At 35.6% G+C, this 25,878-nt stretch overlaps 1 protein-coding gene across 1 annotated transcript in view; it reads left to right on the top strand.

The window, feature by feature from the left end:
• The window catches only part of DNTT (DNA nucleotidylexotransferase), a 98,124-nt gene that overhangs the window by 15,603 nt on the left and 56,643 nt on the right, over nt 1–25,878 (top strand). Inside the window, exons 4-7 of the mRNA XM_009323260.1 lie at nt 6,239–6,409; nt 7,673–7,744; nt 10,770–10,893; nt 12,259–12,391. Coding sequence (XP_009321535.1) covers nt 6,239–6,409; nt 7,673–7,744; nt 10,770–10,893; nt 12,259–12,391 — 500 coding nt within the window. The remainder of the gene's footprint in view (nt 1–6,238; nt 6,410–7,672; nt 7,745–10,769; nt 10,894–12,258; nt 12,392–25,878) is intronic.

Genomic DNA, 25,878 nt, shown 5'->3' with positions numbered 1-25,878 from the left:
ATGTATACGTTAAGTCTATGCTGCTTTCTTTGGCCATATTAATATGTGCAACATATTTTTAAGATGTTATGTTTCTTATTACACTGTATGTTTTCTATCTGCTGTAGGGTAGTGTTACGTGATTGGCACTAACTAGCATTGTTGTGCTCGGTCAGCAAACCTTTTCTCACAATTGTCTTGTTTTCTTTCACATTATGTGGAAAAATATGGAAATTTCTCAAGAGCACTACTCTCTTCTGTGTGAGAAATGAACCTGCTATTATTGGTTAATATGAGGAGCAGCTGGAGCTAACAGATATTTATTTCTAATAACTGTGTATACAAGGACCTGAGATCGTGTGCACGTTATGCTATTACTGTTATTCTCATTCTCTCAGCTCCTTTGTTTCTTCAGCTGATGTAAGATGATGTGATAAAATCTTTGGACCTGGGCAAGTATTGGGCTTTTCAGTTCAGATACCAAAAATAAAATCAGATTGAGCCAAAATGGATAATTTTATTTGTTTGGAAATCACTTTAGTCAACATTACAGGGTGGCTCCAATTGCTTAATTCTCCTTGAAATAAGCACCTGAAAGTATTTATTTTTCTCTCTCTGTGTATACGAAAGGTATTCACATTCCCTATGACTCTTCCCATTGACACATGAAAGTAGGATTTACACTGGGAAAAGTGAGAAGAAAATGATTTGAATGGATGGTTCGTTCTAAATCTCTTTAAAATCACTTTGGTCAGTTTTGAATGGACATGAAACACTGGCAACAGCAATGCGATAACTAGGACCCACCCTTTGGATTTATGACTTACTAAATAAACTTCAAGTAGAAAACAGTGATTGAGAGGAAGAGCAATTTAACTCAAATTGCTGTTCTGGTTATAATAGTCCTTCAACCAGGTATCATGTAGGTTTGGGTTTTTTTGATTTTTTTTGTTGTTTGTTTTTGTTTAGCACACTTTGCTATTTAGCTCTTTGGCGGATTAAGTTCACCCATACAATGGTATGTTCTTATTTTTTTTATTTGTGCTGCAGTAGCATTTGCAGACTCAAGTAAGATAGAGGCCTTTTTTATAAGAGATGCTGTACAAATACATTGTAAAAGATAATTCAAGCCCTGGAGAGTTCATAGCCCTAATAGACAGCAAATGAAAGATAGCAAGGGAAACAATGGCAAGGAGGTCTGAAGCAGCTTTCCAAGGTCACACGGCAGACGAGCAGTGGGTGTAGGCATGGGAATAAGACAAGTGCCTGGTCCATGAAGCTGTAATGCTTTCTTTACAAAACAGATTAGATATAAAATATTTTCTTGGTAGTGTAATATTGGTGATGCCTGTTCTTGCAAAGTCTTAAACTGAGGTTATTAAAGACTATTTTACAAGTAGCAATGGAACTGCTCTGACAATCTTGTTGAAACGAGCAGGATAGTATGAAGCATCGCATAGGACCATTAGCTTCTTTTGCTTTTCTGAATGTGAGTGGACTCATGTACTCTGATATTCATGTTGAAATTATTGGGTTTTTTTTTTTCAGCAGGCATAAACCAGCATAGCAGTACTAATTATTATTTTTTTCTGAGAATTGTTCTTGCGTATTAGTTGAGAATCTTGCTCTTTGTGTTGATTTCAGTGTTCTGATTTTTAGCATTTATAATATAATATTTTAGTGGGCATTTTTACATGTGCAAGATGCTTATTGGTAACTTTGCTTTGTTAATGATATTTTATCTTATTAGGTCTTAAATACCAGATAGTAAATGAGCTTGAAAATTTCTGTCAGTACATCCATCCTCTTCCTTATTTTTAACATAATTCAACAAAATCTTTGTGTACTTTTTTTATCTGACCCGCTGGGATCTGGAGGTCTGTTCCATCCCCAAATTTTTCCATAGCCCAAGTCTCACCAACATACATTCCACAATTTCAGACACAGGTGGAAAACTTGCAATAACTGAAGAACTGAAATGTAGCCCAGCTATCTTTCACATTTAATTAGAGCAGCCCCTGCAGAATACCCCGGAGACTATGAAAATCCCACGTGTTGGAAATCTCTAGAAATTCAGTTTCCTGTTAAACTAGTACCTTTTAAACAGGCAATCTGAGTATTGATCTGGTTGATAAAAAGATGACGAGGTGCTTAATGTAAGAAATACAAAGGTTTATAATAAATGAGGGGTCAGTAACTTTCCTTTTTATGTCACCATAAGTAGATTTCACAAGAGATCTAATAGACTGCAAGCCTTTTCTCAGATAATATAGGAGTTTCACGTGCTTTTCCCCTCTGGAATATTATTCAGTGTGGAATATACTATTCAATAGACAGCAACTCCACTTGGAGATCAGTTGCTTTCTTTTTTTAAAGGAGAAAGATTTTATCAAAAAGAATGTCAAAAGCACTTTTATGTAAAAAGACAGATCTGTAATTAATTGCAGCATTTGCAAGCAATGTTTTGTACAGGGAATAATGAATATTCAATACTATTTAATTGTTTATTTAAAACAGCTTAATGAGCTTCGCAAAGGCAGGAAAACACTGAAAAATGCAAACTAGAATGATAAAAATGCTTTGATTCTATTTTCTCATTGACTGTCAACAGCCTCAGAGTAAAATCCTACATGTGATTGTCTTTTTCAATAATGGTGGTGACACAGCTTTTCTGAAAACTGCTCTCTCGCTAGTAGGAAGGGGCTAGTGGTACTGGTATATGCAGACACATTTATCATGATGGCTGATTATTCAGTGTGGAATACATCTATTTAAATGTGCATGTGAGAGGCTGCCTGTTGGGAGTGTGAAAAAACATCCCTAGACTTTTTGAGCCTCCTAATCAAGAAGATGACTTTGCCAGTCTCTGTCATTACTACATACTGCTGAGCAGGTACTTACGAGAACTGTTTTCTCTCTGTTTTGTCTGTATAGACTATTTTAACAAGAAGGTAGCAACTGTATCTTTTTGGTTCTGTCCCCTGATTAATCCTGCTGGTGTTAACTGGAGTAAGAAATTTCTTGCCAAACGCTGCTTTCTTGAGTATTCATGTGCACAGATTGTAAAGAGAGAAAAAAAGCAAAAATAATCATAATTTTGTGAGTGGAACTGTAAACCTCACAGCAAGAATTAGCATCTTCTACTGCATAGTAAGAAAGAATCTTTGAAGCTGATAAAGAGTAAGAACTTGGGAGAACATAAAAAACCCCACCCACAGCAGAGGAAACACCTGACTCCTATCACCCCACTCATAAAATTTATTTTCCCATTTGCTTTGCAGTACTGTGTATGCTATGTCTTTTCTTCCGTATGCAAACTGGGATGAATCCATGTTGCTTGTGACCTCAGATTGTTAGTTTCCCCTTTTTCTGCATTAGTTTTCTTTCTAAATAGAAACTATAATGTGCACCTGTCTTTAACCAAAAAGTATGTAATTAAATACAATGTAATCTGTCAAGCAAATAAAGATCTTAAATGTGGGAAAAAAAAGAAAAAAGAATAGCAGTTGAATAAATCCAACAATTAGCCACTGCAAGAGCTTTAAAGACATCTGTAAGGAAGCTAAGGTTTTGTGCACTATTTTTGTAATAGAATGTTGGTTGTTTTGGGTTTTTTTTTCCCCTCAAAGGAATATTCTCCCCCCCTCCCTTTGATTCCTTATACCCAAGAGCTAGTCGAATGTAAATAGTGGTAGAAACTTCCAGATCAAGCATCTTGCTAAACAGCTCTCTATCTCAAGAGGTCTTTCATAAAATGTTATGAAAATGGAATTGCACAGCACGTACTGATCGGGGTATCTGATAAATAAAATGTACAGTGAAAGGGAGGATTCTTCCGGTGAGATGGACAACAGGTGACTGATTCTTAGAGACATCAAGGAGTGAATTTATACTGGTGGTATAGAACAAAGCAAATTCTCTGTAGCAAGCCCTAATTCATTATTTTTATACACTTTAACATGGTAGCATGGGGGGAAAAAAAGGAAAGTGAAGTGGTTTTGTTCAGCTAAGGTACCTATTTCTTCTAAGGAGATACTGTCAAACCAATTAAGATCTCATATTTTTGATATGTTAAGAGGAAAGTTTTGCAAATCCTAGGGTCAGTAGAGACAACGTTTTCTTGAAGATTTTGATTAAAACCTTCATTTTGCTTAAATGAGACTACAATGTTTACAATCTGAACAATACAATGTATCAGATAGTCTATTTTTCTAGAACTGACCAAACAATGAAATGTAATATGTAAATAGTCTACATTCCTTGTGAAAGGTACATTTAATTTTAAGAGGTTGTTCTATTTTAATGATCTAAATGATTGTACCTCAAGTAAACTCTCTTTGTTGCTGTTTAAATCAGGTTATATTCCTTCAATGCAGGGTGACAGATGCTGTTCTCAATTCCACGGATGTAGTAAAGGGATGACTTCACTGGATTTGCTTTCACATCAGTTAGTGGGCTTGGAACTGACTCCAGTTCACCTGGAGATATTACGCATGTAGCATTTAGGATGTGTAAGACCTGCTGGTTTTTACTTGGCTTTATCTTCCAATATAAAGCACATTAATACTAAGACAAAAATCAAAGCAAAACCTAAAATTATTTTCTTTAAACTATGTAATGATACATTTAATTACAAGTGAAATGAAATCTAAGCCTAAATATGAACAGTGATCCCATAAACACTGAAGGCAGGAAAAAGCTGTTTAATCTTACTCCTTCCTACTATCCACTGCAGTCATTGTTCTAGTAAGCCATTTGCTGTCGCTCTCTGTATCACAGGGTGTTACTCACCCTTATTCCAGACCCCTTTCTGAACAGACACTTGGACTACAGCTCAGCAAAGTGATAATTACAGGCAGATGCACACTGACAACCACTTCTTTGTTTGTTTTCTAATGCCTTGTGGGTCAAAGAAGAAACAGGAGTAAGGTTGGAAAACAGGAAGGATATGCAGCAACTGATGTAGTGGGACGTAGGGCCCTTTCAAGGCTGGGATCTGTTAGCAGCTCTCTAGAGACTGGCTGAAGAGTAAGAAACGGGATCTCCGGCAGGACTACAGGACGCAATGCGGTGCGGGAACTTTGCAAGGCTGGCTTGTTTACGGTCTGTACCTCGCCTGTCCCATGCCATTTGAGTGGTGCACAAAAGCATCCCTAACAGCCAGGTGTGGGATGCATTTTAGATAAATATTTTGAACAGTGAAATTCTCTTATGGAAATGGTACACTCTTAAACATCTCTGAAGAAACTACTTTATTTTGCAGTCTTGAAAATTTTTGAGGTTTTGTGCAAGATTTCATTAAGAACTCAGATTTCCAGCTGTTAATCAGCTGCAAGCCTTCGTAAGTTCTTATCTTAGGTTATTCACAAACTTTTTTTGCAGCATTTGTTCTCTCCCAAAACATAGTATTCTACAGTGGGAAGCCAAAAAACTGCCTCTCTTCTGCACCACTGTGCCATCTGTTCCCTGCGTTTCATTTCTAAAAATTGCTGCTATTAAGAGAGATATATATTCTGGGAGGGAGGGAGGGAGGGAGACTCCAAAGCTGCAAAAATGACACATGGATAGTTAAAAAAAAAAATATATATATATATATATATATATATATATATATATATATATATATATATATATATATATATATATATACTGATAATCTCCAGGTAGTTTTGAGTGCAACATTGAATAAACCAAGCCATGGATAGCTGAGGAACCATAAAGGAAAATGTGTTTCTATTTGCATCGGTCATACATCCGAAAAATGAGGAAAAAGAGAGTTTCTTCCCTAAATTACTGAATAGAAGCATGGCTACAAGTTCACAAAGAAGGAGGTGGTTTCAAGTATTGCCACAGACTCCTATTTGGTTTTGTCTGAAAATGAAGATATCACGTACTGACCTGCTGGATTACTTATGTTTGGGCGCAATTCTGAAAAATATGGCGCTATTTCACATTGATTTGTTAGATCTGCACGGAATATGGGAGGTCTATCTCACAAAAGATTTGAAAGTTTAGCTTTGTTACAGATCAGAATCTTTTCCCACATTTGCCTCTAAAATACAATTTTTATGATACCTGGAAAATTTCAAGTGGTTAGAAAATTACGCTGAATTTTTTTTTATGAACTCTATCTTTTCCCCCTAGTATAAAGAAATCATTCTTGAATTAGCATACAAAGTAACCTTTCTAAGGAGTATACTGAACGGTTTAAGCTTTTATTAACCTTTAACTTCTTTCTACACTTCCCCCCCCTCCCCAGGATGCCTTTGAGATAATGGCTGAAAATTATGAGTTCAGAGAAAGTGAAATATTCTGCCTGGAATTTCTGAGAGCAGCTTCTGTGCTGAAATTTCTTCCATTTCCAGTAACCAGAATGAAAGATATACAAGGGTTGCCCTGCATGGGAGACCGAGTCAGAGATGTCATTGAGGTAACATACCTCTGAATTATCTGCCAATTGATTCTTTTACAGATCTACTTTTAGAGGTTACAGAGTGCAGCATTGATATCTGTGTGTATTTACACAACCTTCTGTATTTCCTGTAATAACGTTATATTAATCTTGTTACTAAGAACGCAATGATTTCTGGAAACCTTTTGTAGTAACATAAAGTTCTGTCATGGAACCCCCACCCTTAGGAATAAAGGTAACTAATGAATAAATACAAATTAATAAATAATGCAGTATCATCTTTGTATGTAATTTTTAAAGGCTCACTCTGATTTGGATGTGACAGGTTAACTGTTAAGAGTTTTGCTCATGTGACTTCTGCCCTTGGCAACATCCCTTTGCTCACCTGAATGCTTTATTAGAAATACTATTTTTGCAAAACTGGTAAATATTTTAGTATTTTAATGTTAAATCCTATGTTGCTATGAGTTATAGCAGAGCCTTTTATCTAGATGATGGATGAACTTTACATTCTTACTGGAGCTTTGAGTATTCCCTGCATTTTTCTTTAATTCTTAGCCTTTTCAGGACCCCGCGTCTCCGGTGCTGTTATTCCAGCAGGCAGCTGATCAGGAGGCCTCAGCTGTCTGGAGAGGTCATTGCTGAGTGTTGTGATTTACTCTGGCTCCTTGTTTGCCCTACTCCACCAGTTAAGAATGTAGCCTCTGAAGTGCTCTTTGTACCTGCTACCTGGGGACTGGGAATTCAGTTATGATCCCACAGAAAATAGGATGGTTTGGGGGGTTTTATTGGTGGAGGTTTTTTTCTTTGTTAGTTTTTATCAGAAAGACTGAAGGAACTGTACGCTCAAGAAAAAAGATATCTGTTCTTACAATGCTCTTACTTTTAAGAGAAGTAAACTCAACCAAATAATGAAATCTAATTTTCAGGACAACTCATAGCTTATGATAAATAACTGCTTTCTGGCTGTGAATTTATGAGTTAATAAGTACTGTGAAATATATTCCATGATCCCAGTTTCTGCTTCATCCTTGAATAAATTTATGGGTAAATAAGTACTGTGAAATTTATTCTGTGGTTCCACTTTCTCCTTCATCCTTCAGTAATTTTCTGTCTCAAAAAGGACTGCAGAATTTGATCCTAATGGAAAAAACAATATATTCTCTAAGGATTCTCTTCATGTTTTTACAGGTTGATAAGACTTTCTTTTAGATTATTTTACTAAATCTTACCATAATCTTGATTTTTTTTTTTTTTTAAGTAACGTTTTTCTTTGTTTAGGAGATTATTGAAGAAGGAGAGAGTTCTAGAGCTAAAGAAGTGTTAAATGATGAACGATACAAATCATTTAAGGTAAATCTTTTGAGGTTTGTTGCTGCTGTTTAAAATTGCATATATTTTCCTCTGTTTAGTAGAGCTTAGACATAACCATCAATTTTATGATAAAGGAACATCCAATATCAATTTTAAAGAAAGAAAAGTCTTGAATAAAGAGAAAGGAGAGAGAAACTGTGATAGAGTGAGGAATAATGGTGAAATCAGTTACCTTTCTAATTAATGTGATGTATATACAGTTGCTCTGAAGCTTGAACTAAACAATCTTTTTCCTGAAAACTAATGTAATGCATACTCTTTGCTGTAAGTTTAACCCAATGTTTGGTTTATTTTTTCCTCAGTAGATTATCGTTATAACACTACATCATCTTATTCTGGCATTAAGAAAATACTAGGTGAAGAAGATGACTCAGATCTATTTTAATTCTCTTTTGTGTGAGACAGAAGGAAGAGGACTGGAGATATTTCTTTGTTGGACAGATTGTAGGTTCAGAGTCATGGTCACACTTCTTCATAGTTACAGGGAATCTAAAACACGCAAATACTGCAGTTCCCATTTCTTAAATATTCAGTGAATTCTCCACTGGAAAAATACATACTGAAAAAATACTTTTTCAATTTTATCTGTAGTTTTAATCTCTAAAAATATCCTGTTTGTATCTTCAGAAAAATTTAAATCAGAAAGTAAAAGGAATGGGACTGTTTAATTCTCCCCTGCATTACTCACTTTTACTTCAGCTATTGAAAGGCTCTTCCATTCTGTCTGACCCGTAATACAAGTATGAAAGGATGTTCAGTGATAGTTGATGCCATCTGTAGCAATACTCAGAGAAGAGGTGGAGATTCACATGTATAGCAGGATTCAGGAACCAGACCTGCCTATTAATGGTAATAAAGATTAAGGATCAGCCATTAAATCTTATGTTTCAGGGTTTAAGAAAATTTCTTGGAGATTAGAATAAAACCTATCAGGGGACAGATTATCTCAAACATGCTTTATGCCTTGTTTCATATGCCAAATTACAACAAACTTATGTGGCTCCCTTGTTAGCTGAGCACATTCTCAACATTTTGGTGAAATGGGCTGTAGCCAGTTTTTCCCAACAGTTTTTTATGTGTTTCTAAGAAAGCCAAGAAGAATCCTATAATATTAGTGAATTCCTAAATTTTACTGTTTAGCATGGTTCTAGTAACGGCTGCAAGTCACGCATCATGACTTAAAAGATCACCGCTGGTCCCAGGACCGCAGTTATCAAATGACTGAAATAAATTATACAGTCTATGTTTTAGATGTAGGGTAGATGAATGACATGGTCAGTTTGCCTCCTTATGGAAGGGGATGCTGCAGGGAACAAGTTCATATAATTCGCTTTCACCAGCTGAAAAAGAGCAATGCTCGCATACACAATTGAAGAAATGAGCTACCTGCTACTCACACTGCACTCTTGGCAGTGTCTCTAAATCGACATCTATAAATATACTGAATAATAATGGATCTTAGTATGGAAAGAAAAATATGTGGTTTTTCTTTTCCTAAAAATTTGGACAGTGGCATAGAATCAATTTTCTTTAGTTCTCTATCCTAATATTAATTAAGTCTCTTGGAATCATTCTAACCCAGTAATAGACCCTTTTGAAAATCTTTTAGCACTAGCAAAAACATTAAAAGATAACAATCTAAGTACTTAAAAAAAATCATTCTTTCATAAACAACCACAATTCAGACAAAGAAGAGATAACTTCATCCATTATATACAAAATGTAGGGTAATTCCTATTTAATATTATCCAAGGTTTTAATTCTTTTGTTTTCTTTATCTTAATTATTTCCAAGGAATTAATCTCATTAGAAAAACACAAAATAAAGCTAGCATGGTTGGAATTCAGAGGTTGTAGATTCAATGGAAAACAGCAGTTACTCGTATCTTACAGGGCTACTCATTGAATTCTATAAAAGAACAGAGGAACTATTGAGAGCTTCAGTATTGACAAACTGAACATAAAGAATGTGTTTTTGGGCAAGCATGAAAGTTTTCCCTCTTGCTTTCATATCATTGCTCATCTGAGATATTGATCCACTGAATAATGCTTACAACTGTGACATTTTTGCTTTACATCCTTTCTTGGGGAATAAGTTAGTGTACAAAATTACTTTGGAAGCAATGGAATATAAGTATACTAAAACTTCAGAGACTGGTAGATTTGGGCATTGTTTTTTTCCAGTGGGCAAAATAGTGAAATCTGTAGTCCAAATAAGACACACAGGAATTTAGCTTGGCTCTCATGAGGACTGAAGTATTGTATGACTGTTTATAATATGCAAGCAAACAAAAATTACTGTTTGTATTTGAAATTGAATCCCATTTTGGAAAACAAGATTTGGCATGACCTCCAAACATATGTGTCTTATAGAATGCAGTATAAGAATAGATTAGTTGTCTTTATGTACTTACTATCTGTTACCGTGCACCATTGAGACTCCTTGCCCTCGGTGCTGAATTTCAAGAGCCACAGGGTTCCCACTGACCCCATCTCTTGGGAGTGCTGCAACACCAACACCATGTGTACAACTGAGACCTGGTAGCACATATAATACAAAATCATAATGTCAGTCAAATTAGGAAGATAGTCTTGAGACATCTTTTACTCTATGAAATTAGTGTGAGGGAATCCAGCCACTTAACGTTATTATTTGCATTTCTTAATTGTGCAGTAAAATAAGACTACTGTTCTTATTTCAAACCTTAGTTGAAAGTGTACATTCAGCTAAATCACATAAAGTTGCTGGGGATAGTACTGGATTATTGTTCAGATTTCACTTTAATGAGAGCTGCCCATGTATAAAAATAATCATCTGTTTAATGTAACTATGCAAAGAAAGGAAGCTGAATCTGTATGTTTGTATTACGCTATTATTTATTTTCAACGTAGGATAAGTTCTGCCCAGTATTTTCCCTGTTAAACCTCATTGTTACCTACTTATTGTTAATTTACTGCTCCTTTAGAAAACAACACTGAAATGTGTGTTCCTCTACTGACCTTAGCAATTTACTTCAGTCTTTGGAGTGGGAGTGAAGACATCTGAGAAATGGTACAGAATGGGTTTACGAACTCTGGAAGAGGTAAAAGCTGACAAGACCCTGAAGCTGTCAAAAATGCAGAGAGCAGGTAAGGTGAAAGTCTCATAAAAACTTGTATCTCAGCTCTAAGATCTTGATAACAGAATCGGCAGAGGAGGAGGCAAAGTTCATTTATACATCCATTTTCTGGTGGCAGCATCTTGTGAATATTAAATTATTAGGTTAAAAATAATGTTTGAAGTAACAGGGCTCCTAATTAAAAATGGTGTCATTAAAAAAAGATGAATATGCATTTTTTTTATCACTTACACAGATACCCAGTAAAATCTACCCCTATACACAAAACTATTAATGGGTCATTATGGCACAGGTTGTGAAAAATTTACGACATCAGGAAAGCCCAGAACTACTTTTCAGAGGAGACCTGTCTCCTTCAAGGCAGCCTTACTTCAGTGATAAATCCGTATTTATAATAAAATACGTGTAAAATTGCCTCCATAATCTTAGCATGTCTTAACTTTCAAGTGTTAAACATGGTCAAATAAATAATATTGCTTCACCATAGATTTTTGTGTGTGTGTGTCTGCCATTTCCCTAAATAAAGGGACATGTTTAAACAAAGGACTCAGTTGCATTAAGAAAAGGAGATTATATAACATTACATTAAAATACTGTAACTTTATTTTTGCATTAAATCCATGCGTTTTAAATCACCTCACAATACCCTGGGTCAGCTTGCACACATTCGTGCTCCTTTGTCCTCTTGCCTTTTACATATCATATCCGAATGTGAAGCAAGCTGCAGGACTGGGCTCTTTGGATACAAGCTCTGTGATGAGATGTAAAGATAGCTGGGATATTTCATGTACCTCTGAGCCCTGTACTTGGGTAGAACCCCATCATTTTGAGAAGAGCACCTTTTAAAGCAGTACGTCCAGAAATGCCATTGATGGGAGCTGGTAGGGAAGTCAGAGAAACTTAGAAATATTCAGATTCTCAGCAAGCGGAGCAATTGTCCTGACTGCTATGTTGTTATAAATCATAACTGCTGTTACAATTGTAACTGCTATTATAATTTATAACAAATTATAATGACAAAAATATATATAAACTATGAGGACAAAGATGAGGCCGTCTCTTGCCTGCGACCCCCAGGCCCGAGGCAGGAGACTGACTCCAGGGATGGTGGGGAGGAAGGAAAAGACTCCTGAAGAGGCTGGATCAAAATATATTTCTTCCCACAACATGTCCTGAAACAAACCTATATTTTTCGGTTCAAGATTGAGCATTTCTTAATTCTTGCCATTAGATAGGGTTCCCCTGCCCATGGTACAAGTTGTGTGGCTTAACGTTTTGGTGAGAGGTGGCTATTTCACACTGGGCTTACATAACGCTATGTAGATTTTGATAATTCCACAGAGTGATCAGCACTTTTTTTGCCTTTGATTTCCAGGGTTTCTCTACTATGAGGACCTTGTTAGCTGTGTATCTAAGGCAGAAGCAGATGCAGTAAGCTTGATTGTCAAGAATACTGTGTGTACGTTTCTACCAGATGCTTTAGTTACCATAACTGGTGGTTTCAGGAGGTGAGTGAAAACAAATGAGGTCACTTGGCTATTTTATTCAGGTACACACAAAATGATGTTTGTGTCTTGGAAAAATCAAAGAAACTTAGTGGGAGAGTATCAGAGTTTGTTTTCAATGTTGTTTGGTTTTTTTTGTTTTGTTTTTTTTAATGTGAGAGCAATCCTGACATTCCCAGGTTCCTGTGTTTTATTACTATAGATGGTTGGTTTGTCAGAACAAAATCTAAGAATAGCTTGCTGGAAAAATGATGTTTAGATCACATACCGTACTTGAGCGTATTTTTTTTTTTCTCTTTTAGTGGATCTGAATTCCCAAGGCTGAGACTATTGTAAGGCCATGCCTGGAAAAAAAAGATACAATAGCTTTAAGGCAATCTTGGTGTGTGTGTTTTTTTTTTTTTTTTAAGAGAACTTAGTCATGTGAGATTGAAATATGCTCAGGCAGAGTTTATAGCATTAGAAGTATACATTGCAGTAGGCACTGACTAAACTGAATATACAGCACCGACTAAACTGAATATAGACTAATCTCTCTATAGATAGGGAGATCTCAGAATTTCTTTCCTGGGTGATTATTTTTCCTAAAGCTTTTGGTCTTGCTCTGTAAAACCAAACCTGAAACTGTTGCTCAGGACATATACAATTCATTCCTTCAGCACTTACTTGAGAGCTTTCCTAAAGCCACCCAGCAAAGTATTGAGACTGGGAATAGTCTTCAGGAGTATTGGGTTCCTTGCTCTGTGCTCAGTCTGCCGTTATGTCACTACTTATAGTACATGTCATGCTCATAAAACAAAAAACCTTAGTCTGCACGTTAATTCTTCTGCTGCTTAATTTGTTACTTTGTGAAACTTTGGCTATATTTTTAATATAAAAATATATTTCAAAAATACTCTCTTAGAACTCAAAATATGCAGTTCTATCACTCTCTTATGCAACTAAAACTGGTACAAAAGCAAAAGACAGAAAAATGTTAATAATTACTCTATCACTTGTGTGATTTATTATTGTGAGCCTAGATAGCCCTGCATAGACTTGCTCCGGTGCAAAATCAAGACCTCATATGATTTGTAATTGCTATATACGTGCACAGTGATTGTGAGGAATGTATTTTATCACCTTTGTGCCACCTCATGATATTTATAATTATTCCTTGTATGTCCCATATTTATTGTAAGAATGTTTGCAGCCACCAGCTACATAATTTCTATAAAACAGTATGGTCAGTAAGAAGTGTTAGGCTCAAGTATGAACCCTGACCAGAGGTATAAGAACAAGATGAAATTTTAGATTCAAAACTTCAAGTGTCATCATTCTGTGAGTCCTTGTTTAAGAGGCATGTGATGGCAGTCTGTTCACACTGACACAAATCAGTCAGGGCCTTGTGTTAGTAACTTGGATATAACTGATTAACACATGTCTAGATAGCTCAAAGAGTTGCAGGGACAGAATTGTTATCACACTGAAGATTCCCAGTTTCTTTTGATGTGGTATTTTTTTGAGCTTTGTTGGCAGAATAGTTGTTTGCAGAGTTTGAATCCCACACATCAAATTTAAGCCCGTTGTTTTGCTTATTATTTCAGGGAGATATGATAGTTAACCGTTCTCTCTTTTATTAAGAATAAACTTTTGTATCTCTAAATGGGTGTGTCAAACCAGAAGAGAAATTACTTAAGTATCTAATGACACCTTCAGTGAGTAATCCTGTATATTAATTACGTCTCTAAATTTACAGAGAATATACTAAAAAACTAAGTTTCAAAATGTCAGTCCTAAATGATATTTTACCAGCCCATGGAAAACAAATGCTGCAGTGTAGGTTTTGTAGAAAACTTGATTAAATGGATTGAAGTACCTTTATTAGGCACCTATATTTTAATTACTGAACTGCAATAGAGTTGACTACATTTGTTCTCTTTTGCCTGTCTCATATAGTGGCAATATTCATCAGCATGAAGTATGTGTAAGCTCACTAGCTCACAGTTTTCGATTAACAAATTATTATTTGTTTCTTTCATCATTATGTAAATATTTTAATAAAAGAAGTAGGCAAATTTTATTAGTTGAACAACTTGACTTGATTCCCCCATACTACACCTTGTATGCTACTAATATAAGAGAAAAAATAGCTCATGATTGCTCTGAATAATACATTAATTCCCCAGGACCCAGATTTGTCTTGTATTGTATATTTGTTTCATACTTGGAAAAAATAAGCAGTTGATTATGTTTCTCCGGATTTGACTGGGGAGTTGAAAGTCAGGAGTCTCATAAACCTTACTTACTATGCGGGAGAACGGAATGAATTACAAGGAACAGAACTTCCATTAGCGATCTGCAGTCATAGAGATTCAATAGCGTAGAGGTGAACTACAGGAAAGTTACGTTCTTTTTCCCAAACTTATCAAACAAACCCATGGCTGGATATGTTTAATGAGTTACTAGACCTTTTCCGTTAGATTCCTGGAATTTCATGAAATTGGATGTTGCGGTATTTCTTTTAATCAAAATCAGGAAGCATAGTACAAAATTTAAGTAAATAATAGCTTTTTTTTGAAACCCCACCGAACTTGTTCATGGACTTTTCTTTAGTCTGATTTAGCTTTCACCTTTAGTCTTCTGTATTGCTTCTTGTAGTAGTCTTAATGCTAGTTGGTGTTTAGCAGCCATAATCATGGATGGTGGTAGATGAACCACCATCAGGTGGTTTCAGGTATAAATGAAGGAGCAGTTCAAAGTATTAAGAGCAAATACAAGAGAAGCCACTGTCTAAAGTACAAAAGCATCAGGGCGTCAATCCCTCAGTAGTCAAATTGCAAGCACAAGTGCAGGAACAGACTTGGCTGGCAGCTGTATGTTAGAGAGCAACAGGAAAACAAGGATGGACAACAAACGGTGAACGTGATGGAGTCTTGAAGAGAAGAGACAAGGGTATTTTGAGCACAGGTTTGGCTGATAGTATGGAGACTGTGTTAGGACACTGATCACTGCTTGTGTCGAGCAAGCAGGACTGCAGGATTAAGCCAGTAATCCATTCGCAGATTATGTAGTAATGGAGACTACCGTTTGTGTATTTCAAATTCAGAATGGTGGAAGATTCAGGGGGGAAAAAAAGGCCATAAACAGGAAGTGAAAATTAAATTACTACTTTGGATCTGTGTGGTTTAACCAAAATACCAGACCTATATGTTGTTAGAGTAAGGCATGAAAATTGGAAAAGCTGATGCAATCTTATTGAGAACATACCTAGACCTGTTTCTCTGACCAGTTGCGTACAATTTATTTCCTCTTTTGCTCTAACATTGTGTGTAGTTTCACCTTAGCCCCCAAGTTCTCTCTTTTACCACTTCTTAAGGGTCGTGTTACTGAAGCAGACTTCAGTGTCTGCTACTTCCTTGATGCCTTTTCTTCCTGATTCTTTCATCCTTCTGCCTGTCTTCACAAAACAATAGCTCATAAAACATCTTTAATCAGAAGTGCTTTCCTTGTATTTTTGGTTGGAAGTGGCAGTAATACTATGTTTGGTTGAAGGCAACTCTCTTTTCAGCTATCTGAATCCATAAAGAAATATGAAGACTTAAAAGTAACTGAAATAAAGGGTCGTGATGGCAACCCTTCAGTATCTCCCTAATTTACAATCATTCAGGAGCAGAAATGAATAAATTAATGAAGCCTTGGATGAGTTTATACTTTGTTACTCCCCTACAGAAACACTTAGCTAACCACCTGTAAAACATTCCTTGAGTTTCAGTTGGTATAGTTTCGTATGAGAGGTTGGGAGAATTTTTCTTTTTTAAAAATCTTTTTCTGACACTTATCTGGGTCATTTTGAAACAGAAATTACAACACTGAAATGCATGGAAATACAGAAGTAGAACAATTGTACAAAATAAATAAATCACACCCACACAGTGTAGAATGCATTTCATTGTCTATCTAGTGAGGCCTATCAGCCCAACTGTAGAGAAGGAACTATTGAAGATGCTGATAATGCAGTATAATGCATACCATGGACAATGTTATCAGAAAGACTGAATTTACCATGCAGTCTATTTGAATCAGGAATTCGCATGGCACTATTTTCAGTGCTCAGCCTCTCTTATTTTGAATTGCTGAGATTTGAGACTGTTTTCTTCTTAAAGTTAATGAAACAAATTCTAAGGTGGGGAATAGCACCTCATATTACAAGTTACAAAGCTACTGAGGGTGAAGTTTCCCTTCCAACATTGAGTTAAAGAGAGGCCCTGGGATGGGGAGAAAAGAAACTTTATTTTAGTGTGCACCATCCCTGATTAGTACTGTGTTTGTCCCAACTATATCCAAGGCAGGAGTGTAGTTTAGGCTAATGCATGTTATTACTTTTAAATGAGGTTAAACTGAGGACCTGATAATTTTTTTCCTGGTTATTAAAAATGTAATTTTATTCTATGAAGAGAATTAAGGTTTTTTCAGTAGTAATAGCATTATCTCATCCTGAATATATTACTGCATGTTACAGAAAATTTGATACCTATTGGCAATGTGTTAATATTATTATCAACAATATTAGCATTGTTGCAGGGTTGTTAGTAATGACAAGTAGACAGAGAACTTCACACTAGGTTTCATGGCAGTGAAACCGAGTAGTTTTCCCCCTTTCTTCCGTAGCTCCATGTTAGGACATGACTTCACAGTGACTTCAAGAAAAGGTTGTCATGGGCTGAATCATTATCACCACATTCTGCAAGATCCTGGGTTTTGCTAACTTGATTTAGCTGCTGATATTTGGTTTTGCCCCAAGAGGTGATCTAGATTGAGGTGGTCTTAAGAGCAGAAATGCTTGGAGGAAGCATTATATAGTATACGTAGTTTATGGCTTCAGTCTCTGTACTGGTTATTCATATCTCAATACACACGCCCACAAACCCCAAATTTGACTGGAGAACTTCAGAAAAGGATCTGGAGTAAGAATTAAATACAATAAGAAGAATAAATCATGTTCATTAACTGCATTTCCAGTATGGCTTTCTGTTAGCCTTTCTGTGTGCTTTGTCCATATGATTCACAAATGATTTACAAATTACGTTTCAGTTTTCTTGCGTTCCATGTAGCACACTCAGATAGTTGTGGTTAGCTCTGCAGCAGCAGGATTGTATCGCTATGATATGAGCACATAGTGCCTATTGATGGTATAGTAACTTGTTTTTTAGAAATTACCTAGGCATCCTATTGGTATTACGATTTCAGTTCTGACTTTCTCAAATGAGATTTACTTAGACACACTTTTGGTAGCTTCTCCCATCTTTGCTTTAAGATGGAGGAGACTAAGGAGACACTTTGTTTTAGATGAGTTTTCATATTGCAGTTCTTAAGAAGGTGTCCAAGTGTTTTGGGCAATGCAACAAACAGAATAACTAGTGCCTATCGTGTATTATTTGTCTTGGTGGGAGGCTAATTCCTCCATCCTGCATCAGTCTTCAGGGAAGTTTTGCCTCGGAGTCTCTTATTATTGAATTCTGTTCTAACATGAGCCTAATTGTAGATCACTATCTCCTTGCTTGAATTTTATCTTATCTTTTAGAAATCGGGATTTGAGGCTCTGTAACGTTTGAAGATAAGGATTGCTAATAGAAAAGCAGTGAAGAGGGCAAAGGACAGGGTCAGTGTGTTCGTCAGGCAGCACCGCCATGCTTTTGTATATTACAATGCAAAAGTTTCTTTCCTGTGTGCAGTGCCATTTCCTACAAGGCAAAGGAATGCGTAAAGGAATGACATGGCACAGGACTCTGGTCTTTCCTGTTGTGTGTCAAGAAAATAATTTAAAGATCTCTCTCCTTTTCATCTCAGAAATAAAGTAAAATGAAATAGCTGGGACAAGGAAACACTTCCAGAGATTATTTTACAGGCTTACACACTGATGAATAACTAATGTTATTGTGGCACCTTCATTTCAGAAATGAGACTTCTATAAGGCATCTGGAATCACAATTATGTAACTGTATTGACACGTGCTGATAAATGACAGAATGTGAGCTCGTATGTCTGAAGAATATTATACTACTCAAGCTCTTGGTATATACTCAAGACGTGGTTTATTTAACTGAGCTAGTCATGTGACCTCTGAGTGAATTCCTTGATAAGTCCTGATAAAAAGCTCTATTTGACATTTCATATGGATACTCCTAATAAAAGTATTCTTTAGCAGGCTGTAGAGGTTCTACAGTGAGGCTAGAACACCTGACATGACTCCAAATCTTTGTTAGGTTCTGAGAAATAAACATATTTGAAGTCCTATTGTGCAACTTGCTTGCTTTCTGCTCAGATCTAGGATTAAAATAGTGCCAGACTTCAAACAAATATAATTAATTTAGCAAAAGTTGCTTTCATTAAGTTTTTAGACAAACTCATAAGCAGAGGTTCCTTATTCTACTCACAGGTTGTTGGTATAATGTACCTTTGCATTTACACTATTCTTAGATAGTTATTTCTATGCTTTTTTTTACTCCAAAACACAAACTCTAGTAAGGGCAGATATAAGCTGTACCCAGCTGCTCAAGTCCAAATACTGTAACTTCTGCTCACTTTCTTCCACTGCTGTTATAAGAGGTAAAATTTTTATCTGCTGTTATTTCATTTTGTCAGAGAGAAATCTGCTATAAAGGAGCTGTGAGGCAAGCTGCTCACAGAACATTTGAGCTGATACGGTAGTTTGCACGCACTCTAATTTAAGCAGATCCTAGAAGAATCTAGCAGTTCTTCCAGCAACAGACTGAAGAGACTGTTTGGATATCATTCATGAACACAGCTTTGCCTCTGATAAACTATAGTCCACTTTGGATGAGGCTTTTAACCCAGAGATGTTCTAATCTGATCTGGTTGGTCTTAAAGCGTAGTGAAACAGCTTCACATTACCAAACTCCCTAAGTTTAGAAGTGTTTAACCACCAGGTATTGGGATGCTCTGAATAAAAATATTCTGTGGCAGGAGTTAGAGGCACTACAACTGGGGAAGAACAGAGATCACTAGATTCTGCTTCTAATTTTCTGTAACCCATTAAAAAATAAGTTGAGAAAGGAGAAAATAATTTTTATCCAAATCAATGGCTAGCCAAGTCAATTTAGAAGATAATCTATTGGAGTAATATTCAGACACTTCCTTTTGTCATTGGAGCTTTGATTATTTTTCTGCTCGTTTCATCTATTATTAGCCATGATGAATCATGAAGTAGAGGCTGATGAATAAGGTATCTGGGAGTCACAGACAAGAACAACTTTGTAAGAATCTGTGACACAGTCGAGTACTCAGTGTATTCTTTCAAAACCTTTCAAAAACTGTCTCATTGATCCAAGATTTTTTACATGCCCTACTCTACTCAAACCTTTACCCCTTTCACGGGTTTATCAGCTCATAAGAAGGATGCTGTTTAGTTATATACCTCTCTTCTCTCTAAAGCTACTTCAAGTGCTGGGTCCAGAGTGGAGGTGGCAATGCCATTGATTTCTGGGAACCCAGAGGTTTTGCACTGTATATGTAGAGCCAGAAACTCCCTGGATTAGCCTTTCAGTTTCTGTGATAACCTACACCTCCTGGAATGCCTTTGTAACAACATTAGCAGTGTTTAGCGTTTTCTGTTTCCTATCATCACTGATGATGACTACTAGTAAGTAAGCCAGAGCAATGCAAGCAATGTGCATACAGCAAGATATGAAACCCCAGATTATATTATTTTAGGAATATTACAACAAAGCCTTCTGTATTACCTTTTTTTTTTTTAAACTGAATTGGAAAAAATGGGAATGAAAGTCAAAACTAGGGGTGATGTATTTCTTTGTCAGGCAGTCAATCTGAAATTTTACTTATGTACTGATACATGATCAGATTTGTTACCATTTTCATTCTAGACAAAGTCTCTAGATGAAACTGGCTAAAATCTTTAAAATTACTACATTGATGATTGCTTTGCGCTATTTATGGTATTTGTTGTTATACAGAGTTTAAGGAATATTGGCAGTAGCATTTTCAAATTACAAAGGCAAACTTGTAGAGGTAAAGCAACATATCACAAGTACACTACTGGGACTAAGATTAAGGTATTGTCTTAAAAACAGATTATTTCTTTAGAGTTCATATAAAAGTAGTGTTTTGTTCATTTGATATCCAAATCTGGTATTCAACGTTAAAATTAAAACCAAAGTGTGCAATTAATAGAAAAAAGCAAGAATTTATAGTAAAGATGCAACTATTTCTAGTGCAATAACAAGACTAAAATTCAGAGGACTCTAACTGGTTTTGACCACAAATTGTAAATTGGTTGCTTTTTCCTATAAGAAGTTATTCTAAAATAGTGTATGAAAGCTTCCAGTTGAGCTTAGGCTGATAACTACGTAGATCAACTTGGCCATTATCAGAGGCAGAAATGTCCTGTTATGGAGGATCCCGCTGATAGATGTGGTAAGATGCAAAACTTTAAAAGCAGCAACAATAAAATAAAAGTGAGTCAGAGAGAAACTTGCTGTGAGCAGATAATTTATGTATGTGTATGTGTGGGTGTACAGTAATAATACACATATATATACAAAGACTTTCAATATATATATATGAAGAAAGAACAGAATGGCAGCTTATCATGGTATTCAAATAATTTTTCTTCTTTTGCTTTTTTTCTGGTTTGCCCTTTAAAGTCACTTTCAATCATTTTTGGTACATAAGGGTCAGCCATTTGACAATTCTGGGTTTCTGAATTATATGGAAATATTTTTAGAATGCTTGCCACTGCATAAAATCAAAATGTTAATGGCTTCACTAAGTCAAATTAAATTTTAATGGCCATGGTTTAATTTTTCTTCTAGCCTGTTCACATCCTTTAAGTAGCATTAAATGTGATTTCAGTTGTCTTCTAATATCACAGCTGACCTGAATAGCCTTTTCAATTAGCCTTTTAGATGAAGCAGATCTGATACATTTTAAATAAATAAAGATCTCTCTTTATTGGTTAAATGCTGATATTCACAGCTCATTTAATCCATTTATTGAGATGCAATGTCAAAAGAACAACAGTTTCTTTGTGCAATGTTCATGAATAATGTGTAGAGGTGAGACAAAAAAAAAAAATCACAGCATCTTTGTTTTGTAAGTGAATGGAATTTAAGAAAGAGGAACTCCAAAAGATCTATTTAAGATTTTAATAAAGGTGCATGACTGGGAAATGAAGAAAATTATTTTCCAAGAAGGTACACATTGAAAACATTTTAGGAAATGGTGAGAAAAATAGTGAGCTAAAAATGCAGAGTTCCCTCATAAATTTATTCTGACATCTTGCAAATAATCTAGTCTCTAAACAGTAGATGGATGTCCCATGTTTTTTAAATCTCTTCATTCTATATTAATGTAATATGTTTTTATTTAATCTTCTCATGGATTATTTTAGTGTTTACGATGTAACATGCCTATTACTTACTACAGTTCATTCAAAAGCATCTTTGTTTCCATAATTCTCTTTGATGTTTGTTCTCATTTTTGGATGACAGTTTCTCAAAGCCTTCACTATATAACAGAGATGGCTTACCGTGATAAAACCTTCATTGTGTATGAGGGCAGGCGTGGGGAAAGAGGCTTCTGGGTTTACTGCTCAGCCTGGGATACAACAAAAGCAATCAGGTGTCTGTTATGTAGAAGAGCTGGGTTGAGGATGATTTGGACCGTAGATGTATCATTTCCAGTTGCTTTGGTTATCAAAGTGCAAGAGAATGGTGTTGTCGTTAGCTAGAGACTTCAGCACTGACTTCCATTTTGCTGGTTTAGTTGCTTGTATGAGTGTCAGATTATAAGTTTGCCCAGAAGTAACTTGCTTTCTCCTGGTATAAGGTCCTAGCTCTGAAACAAATAGCAGTCTATCATGACGGCTGGCTCCTTAGACTCACCTAAGTGGAAAGAAGTGGTGACAGCTGTCAGTATGAGTAACAGTACTCCCAGCTCCAAACTCCAGCGGCTTGTGCAGTGGCACTCCTTAAGATAATAAACCATTAGAATTCCAAAATGTTAAAACAGATTTTGCATTATTTACAAAATTGTGAATGTTTTGAAAAGTTATAAAAGGAGGTTATAATGCAACTATTTATAGTCCCAATATATCAATGAAGTATACTTAATAACCTATATTCTACTGACCGTTCCCATTTTAAAATGGTTAGCGATAAAAATTGTTGTGATTTTTATTATGCTAGGTTAACTAAAAATTATTCATTCAGCATTTTAGAACAATTAACGTATGCAGTACTGATTACTATTATCATTATGAAAATGAAACGTAAATTACTAAGTTCTGGCATAAGTTATATTGAAAACACTTCTCTGGTTTTTTTTGGAAGGGGAAATGCTCTACCCTTTCTTGAACACGATTCTCCCAAATACACGATTCTTCCAATATACAAATACGTCATTTTTCACTGAGCATAAAACACATATTAAATAGGCTCACAAAAGGTCTTTTGCACAGGACACAGGCATTGGTCCTGATACAGTTTGAATAGGATACCGTTTCATCAAAAAAAAAAATCACATCAAGTCCAATGGCCCCAGGTATTATTATAACATACACGCTGGGGCTGGGGCAGGGGGGCAGGTTGCATGATACAGAGCGTGTACTAAAATTGATTTATCAGTATAATTTTATAAGATCAAAAATCTGCTTCCTACACTAAGGGTGAACTATCGCTCTTTGAATGTTTTGGTAATTTGGGAGTAGATTAGTGAGATATGTCATGGGGGGAATAAAAGCTGTTCTGATTAAAAGGAAGCTGAACAAATAATTGGTACCTAATGTTAACATGTAGAGATGTATTCACAGACTGAATGAGCTTCATTTTCAAAATCTGTAGAGAGAATGACAAGTAATTCTTTACAAGAGAATCTCAGGCAAGATCAGTGATGATAACCGTAGAACTATTCTGTAGCAGGGTCGTGTTATATGTGCTGCAGTTAATTTGAAGTGCATAAAATAGGACTCATGCAGTTTGCAGACTCATTCTTTTTCATGCTACTGATATTAGATATATTAGAATAGGAATATGATAAAGAGAGAATATGAATATCTAATTTTTAGTACGTTTTGGTTTTATCACATGCTTTGCTATGTGTAAGAAAGTCTAAATTCAGTGAAGGTTTCATTAACTCTCTTTGGAATTTTATTTTAGTGGCTTTTCACTAATGTTTGGTTTGGTTTTTTTTAAAATACTGGGGGACAGGAGAATTTGTATATTACTATTTGGGAAGAAGTTTGATGAAAGGGGATATTGACAATGTGAATATTAAAAGCCAAAACTTTTCAATAGTGTTATAGAACAGCTCTATTCCCCGAAAGTAAGATAGTAAATGAAGTAGATCATACATTTATATTTAGGGTTAGTTGGAAAATATCTGTCAAAGTGTTTATAAATATTGTTTGTTTCTTGTGAAAATTTTCAATTCTTCATTGAAGAACTGGACAGAAATCTCAATCTGTTGCCTGGTAAGGGCTATAATTCAAGTGATTTGTATTTCTTTAGTGAAATGAGTTCTTTAGTCAGAATTTCTCTTTCATGATGAGCCTCAGCTACATAAGTTTCATAATATATTGTGTCATTTCACCTGAAGACAGGGGTATGTGCAACATGGAAGAAGTAGTCAAAGGCACAGAAACGTCTGTGAAGTGTTACAGTGCCTTTTCAAGATCACTGAAATATTTTAATTCACGTTTTGGCCAAGAAATTGAAATGACAACTTGGATTAAAACATTTCTTTCTCATTTATATTTAACTGTCCACAGAAATCCTTCCACTTTCGTTTTCCTGACCAACTCCTCTAAATCCTCATTGTAAATAATAGAGTGATTAGAGAGAAAGAATAAACTATCAACTATAATTATCACTCAGAATTTGTAGCAAAATCAAGCACGAGCAAATATTTTCCAGTCATTAGTGATTTTTTTAATGTTTGGGTTTTTTTGCCTTTCACATGTATATTCCAGGGAAGCATCATATTTTCAAGTACTGCTCTGAAAAGTCACAATAATCAGGGTGTCTCTTACACATTTGGCATGAAGACAGCTAATATCATGCATTGATTTCTGAAATGCTCAGCCAGTGAATTTAAATGGGTTGATTTTAATACTCGGGCCAGGAAGTATGTTGAAGTAGGATATTTAAAATATACTACTTGAAAAGTATTTGCTGTAAACGGATGAGCACTAAGGGTTTTACAGGCTGTCTCACAAACAAATAGCTATAGAATAAAATACATTCATGATAGTACATAAAACTGGTAAGTAAAAATCTTCTAAAGATATAGAGCATTAGGTACAAGGAGGACTATTAAGATAGTGGAATATATTCAGGGAAAGATGAAGTAGCAAGATAAAAAGAGAGAGAGACAGGAGATTTCAGATAAGGTGGTAAGATAAAAGAAAAACAGACATACATGACCTTGATGAAATGGGGATGCATAGTTTGTTAGACGATTCTGTTCCTTAGATTTTATCTATAAAATAGTTTCAGTGGGGTTCACCTGTTAAAAAGAGGATGCCTTACAAAATCCAAGCAACTCAAGGTGGGAATGGAATGAAGAGAGACAGTTAGTAATGCTGTCTTTGTAACACCGTGAGACCTGCAGAAGAAAGTGGTAGTCTTGTCTAAAGGCGAATTGAATCAAAACTCTGCGTAAAGGCAAATTGAAACAAAACTCCGCCAGCAGTCCTCGACTAAGTTCCCAGCAGTAAAGTCAGCTGTAAGGTAGCATTAATGGGCCAAGGATAGAGCCTGATTATGATTAAGAGATCTAATTAATGTGTTAAAAAAGAATAGTGCTAATGATGCTTAGCCAGCTTTCTGTCAGACATATATAGGTGCACTAGAAAACAAGTGTCTAATTTCGTTTCAGACAATTGTACTTAAGCATCTCTCTACCTATGAACTCCCATGCCTGCCCCTAAGCAATTCAGGACAGAAGTAGAAATAATTCATTGCACTTTGTCTTGTTTGCTGTCCTTCTTGAATGTGTGTTGCTTCCTCTGAGAGCTTTCTGATGCCTCAAATGTTTTCAAGTATATTTCTTACTACTCATATAGCAAGATAATTTTGTTTGTTAGTATGTTTTACTCATAAGTGTTGCAGGGCATCTACGTCAGAGATGAAGTTGTTCCGAAGATTTTGCTCTCTATTAGTGAGTGGTTACTAAGATGAACAATATTATTCTGTGGTTCACTGTTCGCAAAAGAGATTTTGAAGGCTCAGATGCCAGACAGTCAGGGTTTGCAGAATCAAATGCTAGTTGTTTAGAGTCAAGAGATTAAAAAACAGTTCTAATTATAGTATGTAATATACTGCATCACTTTTACCGTGCTTTTATTCTTAGAAAGCTGTCCTGAAAACAGGATATTTATAGCAGAGTTTACTCATTGCTCATTTACTCTTCAGCAGAAGTCAAAGTTTATTATAGGTTAGTTAGTTGCAAGATGGTTGACAGCACAAGGAAAG

Source organism: Pygoscelis adeliae, unplaced genomic scaffold (assembly GCF_000699105.1).
Source record: "Pygoscelis adeliae isolate BGI_AS28 unplaced genomic scaffold, ASM69910v1 Scaffold294, whole genome shotgun sequence".
Lineage (NCBI taxonomy): Eukaryota > Metazoa > Chordata > Aves > Sphenisciformes > Spheniscidae > Pygoscelis > Pygoscelis adeliae.
Note: the sequence above shows the minus strand (reverse complement) of the source record. Positions and strands in the feature narration are given on the sequence as shown.